Source organism: Austrofundulus limnaeus, unplaced genomic scaffold (genome assembly GCF_001266775.1).
Source record: "Austrofundulus limnaeus strain Quisiro unplaced genomic scaffold, Austrofundulus_limnaeus-1.0 Scaffold584, whole genome shotgun sequence".
Classification (NCBI taxonomy): Eukaryota; Metazoa; Chordata; class Actinopteri; order Cyprinodontiformes; family Rivulidae; genus Austrofundulus; species Austrofundulus limnaeus.
In genome coordinates, this window is record NW_013952986.1 from 202,122 (window position 1) to 212,789 (window position 10,668).

Genomic DNA, 10,668 nt, shown 5'->3' on the forward strand with positions numbered 1-10,668 from the left:
AAAAGAATTGCGCGGTTGGCCGGTAGACTACAGATCTCTATCATAGGACAAATTTATATAGTTTCTACCGTATATCGTTTATATCGCACATTCCTAGTAGTTGGTAGTATGTTTGGTTGTGTAGTTGGTAGTATGTTTGGTTGTGTAGTTGGTTGTGTGGTGGAGGTATGTTTGGTTGTGTAGTTGGTTGTGTGGTTGGTGGTATGTTTGGTTGTGTAGTTGGTGGTATGTTTGGTTTTGTAGTTGGTAGTATGTTTGGTTGTGTAGTTGGTTGTGTGGTGGAGGTTTGTTTGGTTGTGTAGTTGGTTGTGTGGTGGAGGTATGTTTGGTTGTGTAGTTGGTTGTTTGGTTGGTGTTATGCATGGTTGTGTAGTTGATTGTGTGGTTGGTGGTATGTTTGGCTGTCTAGTTGGTTGTGTGGTTGGTGGTATGTTTGGTTGTGTAGTTGGTTGTATGCTTGATTGTATAGTTAGCTGTGTAGTTGGTAGTATGTTTGGTGTATGCTCTGTTGTGTAGTTGGTTGTGTGGTTGGTGGTATATTTGGTTGTGTAGTTGGTAGTATGCTTGATTGTGTAGTTGGTAGTATGTTTGGTGGTATGCTCTGTTGTGAAGTTGGTTGTGTGTTTGGTGGTATGTTTGGGTGTGTAGTTGGTTGTGTGTTTGGTGGTATGCTTGGTTGTGTAGTTGGTTGTGTGTTTGGTCGAATGCTTGGTTGTGTAGTTGGTTGTATGGTGGAGGTATGTTTGATTGTGTAGTTGGTTGTGTGGTTGGTTTTATGCTTGGTTGTGTAGTTGGTTGTGTGTTTTGTGGTATGTTTGGTTGTGTAGTCGGTTGTGTGTTTGGTGGTATGCTTGGTTGTGTAGTTGGTTGTGTGTTTGGTGGTATGCTTGGTTGTGTAGTCGGTTGTGTGTTTGGTCTGAACCTGCCAACAGAGTTGTTTGTGTTTTTCTGTATTCATGAATCATTAATGGAGGCCAGTACTGGTCTTTGGGTTGAGCTGCACCACATCGTTTCACTCAGGTTCAGTTCTCACTGCAGCCACACCTGATTCATTAATTCTGTTTAATTAGATGCAGTTGTGAGTCCTTCTGCTTTCTTAGAAATAATATACTCAGTTTGACAGCAGCAGGTTCTCACTCAAAACAAGCATCTGTGCTATATTTCTGCTGCATGCTGTTTTGCCTTTCTTGCTCTTGGCGCCATCAGTTTAGATGGAAGAGGTGGGTACTGCAGCACACAGCTGACACACTTACTAACATCTGAGGTACATTTGAAGGGGTTGGTGGAGCTTAGGGGACAGATAAAAAAGGACCAAATTTACACCATAGACTGAGCGGACAATGAAGGCTTAAACAACTCTGTTTGCGCCTCAACTCTGTGTGTGTGTGTGTGTGTGTGTTTTCAGACAGTTTGTGCTCTCTGTTTCAGTGAACCCTTCATAACTTGCTTGTCGTTGTTCCTGTAGAGGTGTGGAATCCCACCGCTGCTTCTTCATTTGTTCTGGAGCCTCTTAAACTAGTTTGGGCTAAATGTAGTGGATATCCCTCCTTCCCTGCCCTGGTGAGTGAGTGTCAGTCCTTTCCATATCTCATCTCCCATCTGTCCCTTTACCATTCTCCATGCTTGTGATTTGTGCCGTAGCCTGGCCTGGGTGCTTTATTAGTGGCTGTGTGTAGCTGCTCAAATCGCTGAGTGCTTCATGCTCGACTCGGCCTTGCATGTTCGTGTCTCTAAGTGGGGACTTCTTGGTACGGGCGACCCAGTTTTTAGCTGCAAAATGGCCATCTCATTCGGTGCCCGTCCTCTCTTGTTATCGTGGTCTTCGTACAGATCATGGACCCCCGAGCCCGGAGGACCTCGTTTCGACACAGAGGGGTGGAGCTTCCCAAGCCGCCGCTGGACGTTCTCAGAGCCGGAGAGCAGATGCAGTTCAGGTCCGCAGAGAAACTATTCCTCGTCCGCTTCTTCGACAGCAAGCGCAGCTGGTGAGGAACTCGACCACTTTTAAAAGTGTTGCTGAAACAAAAAGAAAACAGGATTCATCTATTTGTTTACCAGAGACAAATTAGATAACGGGCAGATTATGAGACAGTGATCTATGGATTAGATCACAGGTCAGAGCTGCTAATATCAAATTATCATTTGTGATTTTGTTATTGTTAAACTTTAATGACTAAATAACATAATGAACACTAGGGCTGCAACGATTATCAACATTATTATTAAAAATTAGTTGACACAGCCTTTTAATGTTGATACATTGTATTATTTACTCACTAAATATTCATTTGTAACTAATGCAAAACATGAACTGCTGGGATCAGACTCACTTTTATCATCTGTGGTTGCTTTGTTTATTACTGAAGATGTGCCAGTCTGCAAACCACAGAAAAAGGTGCAGCAGGAACATCAGAGAGCTATAATAATGGTGGAACAGAAAGACGATTGTATCAAGGAGGAGAAAAAAAGACTAAAACTTTCAAAGATGGTTACATTTTAATAAAAAATCAACCAAAGAAATTAAAATACAGACTCAATCATTCCATATCAGAACAGCAGCAGTGAAAACATGATCAATGCTAACACGCTGCAGCTGTGATTATCCTCTCCACATGGGTAAGTTTCAGAAAGTTAGCTTATTCATCAGTTTGATGTTTTATAGAGCATATCTTCTGATATACTGAGCCACTGATCACTTCGTGCTGTAGCAAACTGTCAAAGTTTTGTTAGTTTACCAACAAACGGTGTATTAAAGGTGGCCACTATCAGTTATGCTGATGTTATACAAGCATTAAAGGGGACTTTTAATGCAAAATTCACTTTTTTACATGTTTAAATGCTTCAGTTTGGGTCTGCACTGCTTCCAGAAACAGTCCAAGAGCCAAAAAATACTCAGTAAATGTTTTGTTAGTGTCAGCAAATGAGCTGTTTCAAAAACCTGCAGATTGTTACATCACAATCCTGGTGACCTAGCAACGTGCAAGAGAGCCCAGCCCCTCACCTGGTAACCCAAGCCGAGACCCCGCCCACTGCTTCACAGGACAACCACGTTTGTTTTTTTAACAACAGTCACGAAGAACAGAGATGTGTGGCCTCATTTTTTTATGGCTTTGTCCCTGTGATGTTGCCAAAGAAAGTTGTTGTTTGTGCAAATAATTTCACAATGGACTTTGACTAGCACACAACAGGATTTGCCCAAGGACTTTTAACTGAAGGAAACTTCTGTCTCTGCTGTTCCTCACAAATCTGCAGATGATGGTGATGTAAGTCATGTCTTGTCAGAATCATCTTTATTATCATTCACACACAACATCAGAGATACAATGCAGAACGAAATTGCAGTTAAGAACACCCGTTCAAGAGAAAGACACACATAACAAACATGGGGGAACGGATGAACGGGCGCGCTACCTTTTGCAGCTTGGAAAACCACAATAGGATAGGCGAGTTAAAAAAAAGTTGCTCTGATCCTATATTTACTCATAAACACAGAATCGTGCACAAACAATGACTCACTAGAGCAAGACAGCTGGGATGGGGGGGGGGGGGTGTTAGTATTGCTTTGTGACACTTACATGATTTGTCATTTATCACAAAGTAATTTTGAACAATAGCGCATGGCCGTGATCGATGACTGAAGCTGAAAACATACTCCCTGCGAACTGCCGACGTCGGCACKGGTTGTCGCAGTTTAATGATGAAAATTACGTCACCGGGCTTCGCAGCGTCGTGTCGACAGCCTCTTTTGGCACAACCCCCCAGCAGAACTTTTGACCCCCTCCCGTGTCGACGGTAATGTGTGATTGGTCTGAAATTCATGGGCGTGTTTGTTTGTGCTGCGCTCGGCGGGGGGGAAAAAAGAAAAAAAACGACTCACTCCCAGACTAGAAAGCAGAGTTTTATAAGATATAGTCAAACCGTGAAAAACTTACGGCTTGTTTTTTTGTGCTTAATATGCACTGCTGCACTCAGAAAAAAAAAGAGGGGTGGGGACCCCCGACTCGCTCCCAGAGCCGACACCAGGAAGTAGAGTTTTATAAAGATAGTCATTCCGTGAAAAACTCATGAATGGAGATAAAACAGACGTTGAGCACGGAGGAATCTGACTGATAAAAACTGTGGAGCTTTAACCAGGACAGATGTGGACAAATACGTCGGGTGGGTGACGTCTTTTTTTTCTGCAATGATTGTCGGCTGTTGCRGGGGGAAATTCCATGCAGTGACGTATTGTTCAGTGGGAGGGGGGTTTTCCGAGCTCGGAGTGGGGTGTCTCAGTGACCATGAAAAGTCTGTGCGAAAACGACTGCCGATCAACCACGTGACCGCGCGTCGACCCGTCGGCGTCGGAGCGAGTATGTTTCAGGCTTGAGGCTGGCTCCAGGCTGCAGTGACCGAGCCTCACAGCACATCTACTACAGTTGTACCATTGTGCGTCTGCTTGTAGCAGCCATTTTCACGTTTCTGAAGCTAACGTGAACGCTGCGTTGGGAGGACAGAGTTAATGTAAACAAAAGGTTGGGAGGGTGTTGCCAACAGCAGCTCGTTCTGAAGGCAGAACTGAACAGGTGAAGTCTCACTGTCAGAGATTCATTTTGTGGATTAAATCAAAGGAACATGTTTGTATACATGATGTAACCTACTGGAGCTGGAACAGGAGGTGCACCCACAGGAAGCTTAGATGGATGTTTTAAAATAATTGATGACTAATAGAAAAAAAATTATTGCAGATTAGTCAACTTTCAAAATGGTCACTAGCTGCAGCCCTAATAAACCCTGATTTATATTTTTTCATCTTTGAGAAAGAATATGATAAAAAAACTGACATTTAGCATATATGCTAACCTAATATTGAAGATGCCATTGAAATACATGAGTAGCATCATGTTTATCATTGGGATTTCTGTCCATGTGATGGAACTAAAAACAGATTTTATCCCTCAATACTTCTTAAGACCCACAGGTTCATAAATATTTGCAGTTTAAAATTAACTTTAATTACGTCAGAAAAGCTTTTAAAATATAAAGAAGGAGAAAAAGGCAGATTAAATTAAAGCCTCAAAGCCTTGTTTTTTAAAGTTGACTGCATTCCTGAAGTGAAGCAAAAATCTAAGCAGTACGTTTTCTCCCTCTTTAGGCAATGGCTTCCTAGATCCAAGATGGCTCCCTTTGGGATGGACCAGACCTTCGACAGAATGAAACTGATGGAGGCTCGCACTTCTTCCATCAGAAAAGCGGTGCGGCTCGCTTTTGACCGAGCCGTGACCCACCTGAACCAGGAGCCAAGCAGCAGTCTCAGTGTCACAGACTGAGCCCACCCACCCTGCAGACGCACAACACTCACACATTTGTGTTTACCATTTCCTGTGAACTGGAATCGTTTCCACACCTCTTCACACCTGTCTGAGTTACTGTATCTGATAACGGTTGTCCTGTTTGTCAAAGAGCTATGCAATGAAAACAACTCAGTTAGCAGCTGCAAAAAAGTGGAAGCTAAAATAAAAAAAAGCTACTTTTGCTACGAGGACTGAAAACTGCAGGTTAGACCCTGCTGAATGTGTCAGAGGTCCACTTCTGACCACTTTAATGTGCTGCAAGACTGCTGCTCCAGTGTCACTGCCATGTGTGTGTGTGTGTGCTTGAATGTGAGTGTGTGAGTGAGAGACAGCAGCAGCTCATGTAAATATGTCCCACATGGCCTGACACTAACTTATTCACTCCTTCAGTCTGTTTTGGTACACATCATTCTGATCTGTAGATGAGAAGTTGTTGCCGGTGCCTCCGGTGTTCCTGCTGGTGCTATCTCCACAGAGAGAACAACAACAAAAACCATGCATACTGTATTGATCATTTTTAGCTTCTTTTGTACAGTTTTTGTAAGTTATTGAGTTCTCAAGCTTCACGATATATGGCATTAATTTTGTCCCTTTTTTTTTACCTAAATGTTTTTATCGGACTACTTTTTTTGTTTGTTTGTAGATATTTATATAAAATCTATATAGAAGCTCTCAAAGTATAAAAGGTCTAATGTGCATCATTTACCCCAAAAACAACAAAACTCTGCAGCCCACAGGTTTCCCACTAGTGTGTTTTTTATGTTTCAAAGTTTTGGCCTTTTTGTTTGTGTGCAGTGATGAAATGAAATCTTTTATAAAACACGACCATCTTCTCTGTGTGAACTGAACTTGAGTAATAAGAGAAGAGAATGTGCCTGAACTAATTTATTCTGAAGCAGAACATGTATAATCATCACTTTATCAAGGTAGGGTCCTACAGAGACCCTCCTTTCTGTTGCAGGTTTTTATGATTATTTGGGTTGTTAGCATTAAATCTGAGAGGTGATCGTGTTGGATGTTTTACTTTAGCAGGGAAGCAATGGGTGGCCTACCTGTATTTTAATTTGTTTGTTTTTGGCCCTTCTGGTTGTGGATGTTGTGTGTAAATAGATTTGGTACTTTAGCTGATTCTCATAAATACAGTTCTAGCCAATGGGATCAGAAAGCAGCCAGCTGGCTGTAAGGGATTTTTATACTAAAACACTGAAAATTAAAATATGTTATTGAATCACTGAATGCTTTTAATCTCATTTTTTATTTATTTAATGAAATTTATTCATGTAATTTTACCCCCTTAGATTTTTAGTTTAATTGAACTTCTGGAAAAAAACAAACATATTTTTAAGTCATTAAGTTGGGTCAAATGGAGAAAATGTAAGAACAGGTCAATGATGAGAAGTTTGATTCTTTTTATTAATTCAAGTTTAAATGAATCACTGAAAAATAATGTTTTTGAGTTACTGGAGTTTATGTTGTTTTCAGGTGAAACAGTATTTCTGCTGCAGTATATTTGAACATAACCACCCACATCGTTTTCTTTGAAACTGAAGGTTTTTCAATGAAGGAATCCAGAACTGGTGGTGGTCCCTTGGCGACAAATGTGCTTCTCCATTGTTTCCAGAAATATCAAATTTTCCTCCTTTATCATCAGCAGAACGTCAGCATCCATCTTCTGTAACGTTTGCTGCAGTCAGAGCAGTTCTGAAGTCTGAGCATCTCAGAGGATAAATTAGTTTTCAGTGATGAATGATTTGTTTAATAGATTGGACTGAAATAAAGCAAATTGGAAACACACACGAGGAATTATAGAAACTTGTGAATAAACTGGAAATATAGTTATTTTAAACAAATTTATTCAAACTAAAATTCATTTTAGTTTAACCTCTGAACTACTTCATTGACTTAATTGCAAATTCTCACATTAACGTCACTGTCACACTTAAACCAGCTGTTTTATGATCATTTCATGACTGAATGACTTGTAAAGGTTATAGGTGTGAGCTAACAGCATTGCAGCATTTACAGTGGGGAAAATAAGTATTTAGTCAGTCACCAATTGTGCAAGTTCTCCCACTTAAAAAGATGAGAGAGGCCTGTAATTGACATCWTAGGTAGACCTCAACTATGAGAGACAAAATGTGAAAAAAAATTTKRRRAAAWYMWTTTKKYYKRMYTTTWAARRAWTTTTTTGCAAATAATGGTGGAAAATAAGTATTTGGTCACCTACAAACAAGCAAGATTTCTGGCTGTCACAGACCTGTAACTTCTTTTTTAAGAGGCTCCTCTTTCCCCCACTCATTACCTGTATTAATGGCACCTGTTTGAAGTCGTTAACAGTATAAAAGACACCTGCCCACAACCTCAAACAGTCACACTCCAAACTCCACTATGGTGAAGACGRAAGAGCTGTCGGAGGACACCAGAAACCAAATTGTAGACCTGCACCAGACTGGGAAGACTGAATCTGCAATAGGCAAGCAGCTTGGTGTGAAGAAATCTACTGTGGGAGCGATAATCAGAAAATGGAAGACATACAAGACCACTACTAATCTCCCTCGATCTGGGGCTCCACGCAAGATCTCAGCCCGTDGGGTCAAAATGATCACAAGAACGGTGAGGAAAAATCCTAGAACCACAAGGGGGGATCTAGTGAAWGACCTGCAGAAAGCTGGGACCAATGTTACAAAGGCTACCATCAGCAACACACTACGACRCCAGGGACTCAGATCTTGCAGCGCCAGACGTGTCCCCCTGCTTAAGCCAGTCCATATCCAGGCACGTCTGAAGTTTGCTAGAGAGCATTTGGATGTTCCAGAAGAGTATTGGGAGAATGTCATATGGTCAGATGAAACCAAAGTAGAACTATTTGGTAAAAACACAACTCGTCGTGTTTGGAGGAAAGTGAATGCGGAGTTGCATCCAAAGAACACCATACCAACTGTGAAGCATGGGGGTGGCAACATCATGCTTTGGGGCTGTTTCTCTGCAAAGGGACCAGGACGACTGGTCCGTGTACATGAAAGAATGAATGGGGCCATGTATTGTGACATTTTGGGTGCAAACCTCCTTCCATCAGCAAGAGCAATGAAGATGAAACGTGGCTGGGTCTTTCAGCATGACAATGATCCCAAGCACACTGCCAGGGCAACAAAGGAGTGGCTTCGTAAGAAACATTTCAAAGTCCTGGAGTGGCCTAGCCAGTCTCCCGATCTCAACCCCATCGAAAACCTTTGGAGGGAGTTGAAAGTCCGTGTTGCCCGCCGACAGCCCCAACACATCACTGCTCTAGAGGAGATCTGCATGGAGGAATGGGCCAACATACYAGCAACAGTGTGTGCCAACCTTGTGAAGACTTACAGAAAACGTTTGACCTCTGTCATTGCCAACAAAGGATATACAACAAAGTATTGAGAAGAACTTTTGTTATTGACCAAATACTTATTTTCCACCATTATTTGCAAAAAAATTCTTTAAAAGTCAGACAAAATGATTTTCTCAAATTTTTTTTCACATTTTGTCTCTCATAGTTGAGGTCTACCTATGATGTCAATTACAGGCCTCTCTCATCTTTTTAAGTGGGAGAACTTGCACAATTGGTGACTGACTAAATACTTATTTTCTCCACTGTATACATCCAAAAGAGGCTTCCAGAGATGACTTTTCCACCTTCAATGTCACAAAACTTTCATAAATTTTCACAAGTTGTTTAAAACGTTATAGTGCTGGACTTATAGAAAGCAATGAGTCCTGATGGGTTTTTAAACAGTAAATTCAGTGAACATTTTTTGATGTGTTTTCAGAAAAACAAAACAAATATACACATCACAGAAAAATCATTGAAATGTTTACATCTATGCACAGAAAGTGTAATTTCATTCACACAACTGAACAAAACTAATGTTACAATGTATTGAGTCCTAAGTGATGGAGTCATGTCAGACTGGACAAGAGTCATGATTGGAACTCATCAAGGCTCAGTTCTAGGGTCAGTCCTCATTTGTGATATTTAGAAATGATAAACCAACACGGTTTATAACAAGAAGGCAAAGCTATATGCAGATGATGCATGCATCTATGGGGTGGCAATGTGCAGAGGTCATCAAACATGAGATGATCTAAACCAGTCTATGATGTGGGGTTGATACAGTTGGTCAGGTCCAGGTTCAGCGACAGTTTGTGCTCAAAGAATGTCAGCTGACTACCTGAATATACAGAATAACCAGGTTATTCCATCAATGGATTATTTCTTCTCTGACGCCATGATGGCCATATTCCAAGATGACAATGGCAGGATTCATTGGGCTCTTATTGTGAAGGAGTGGTTCAGGGAGCATGAGACATCATTTTCACACATGGATTGGCTCCACAGAGTCCATTGAGAATCTTTGGGATGTGCTGGAGAAGGTCAGACTCTACCATCATCAAAGCAAGATCTTGGTGAAAAAAATAATGCAACATGGATGGAAATAAATCTTGTGACGTTGCAGAAGCTTATGCAAACAACACCACAGTGAATGTGCCATTATCAAAGCTAAAGGCGGTCCAACAAAATATTAAGAATATGACCTTTTTTATGGTGGTGATTTTGTTTTTGGCCAGACAGTGTATTATGAGAAACACTGATTACAAGCAGTGAAAGAGAAGGATTGAAATTTCACTCCCAGACTGTACTCCTTCAGTTACCATCACTGCACTGTAGAAGATGCCATGGAGATTTAATACAGGTCTACAAGATTATTAACAATAACCCCGTATTTGACCCGACCAAACTCCTCCACCTGTCCAGAATCATAACAAGAGGTCATCACATGAAATTCCAGGTCTTGCAATGTAAAAAGACTCTTTAGTGTCAGAAACATAAACTACTGGAATGTTGGAATGCTTAGTCCTATAACCTTTCTTGGAAAGTTTACTTGATGATTCTGATTCCCCACTGGTGCACTTTCATCCATGCCAGCTCCATCCATCCACACAGGTGCTCATGTCCAGCAGTCACTGTGAGAGGTCCAGTACAGGGACACAAACGCTCACACCTCTGGACATCTGAAAGTAATAAATAAACCTTTCATGTTTTTGGTCTGTGGGAGAACATCTACAGGTCCTTCTAAAAAAATTAGCATATTGTGATAAAGTTCATTATTTTCTGTAAAGTACTGATAAACATTAAACTTTCATATATTTTAGATTCATTGCACACCAACTGAAGTAGTTCAAGCCTTTTATTGTTTTAATATTGATGATTTTGGTAAAAAAGTAAATGACTTATTAACCTAATCATCTGAATCAACAAATTAACTCTAAATACCTGCAAAAGATTCCTGAGCCTTTTAAAAAC

General features: G+C 40.9%; 1 protein-coding gene across 3 annotated transcripts in view; it reads left to right on the forward strand.

Moving 5' to 3' along the window:
- Window positions 1-6,569, forward strand: part of LOC106530979 (bromodomain-containing protein 1) — a 29,730-nt gene extending 23,161 nt beyond the window's left edge. The window contains exons 10-12 of one of the 3 annotated variants that reach the window (XM_014026716.1): window positions 1,466-1,560; window positions 1,831-1,985; window positions 5,135-6,569. In XM_014026716.1, the coding sequence (XP_013882170.1) occupies window positions 1,466-1,560; window positions 1,831-1,985; window positions 5,135-5,309 (425 nt within the window). In that variant the 3' untranslated portion in view covers window positions 5,310-6,569. Of the gene's footprint in view, window positions 1-1,428; window positions 1,561-1,830; window positions 1,986-5,134 lie in introns of those variants that run through there. The other 2 variants (XM_014026717.1, XM_014026718.1) reach the window with 2 other exon arrangements.
- The last annotated feature ends 4,099 nt before the right edge of the window (window positions 6,570-10,668 follow it).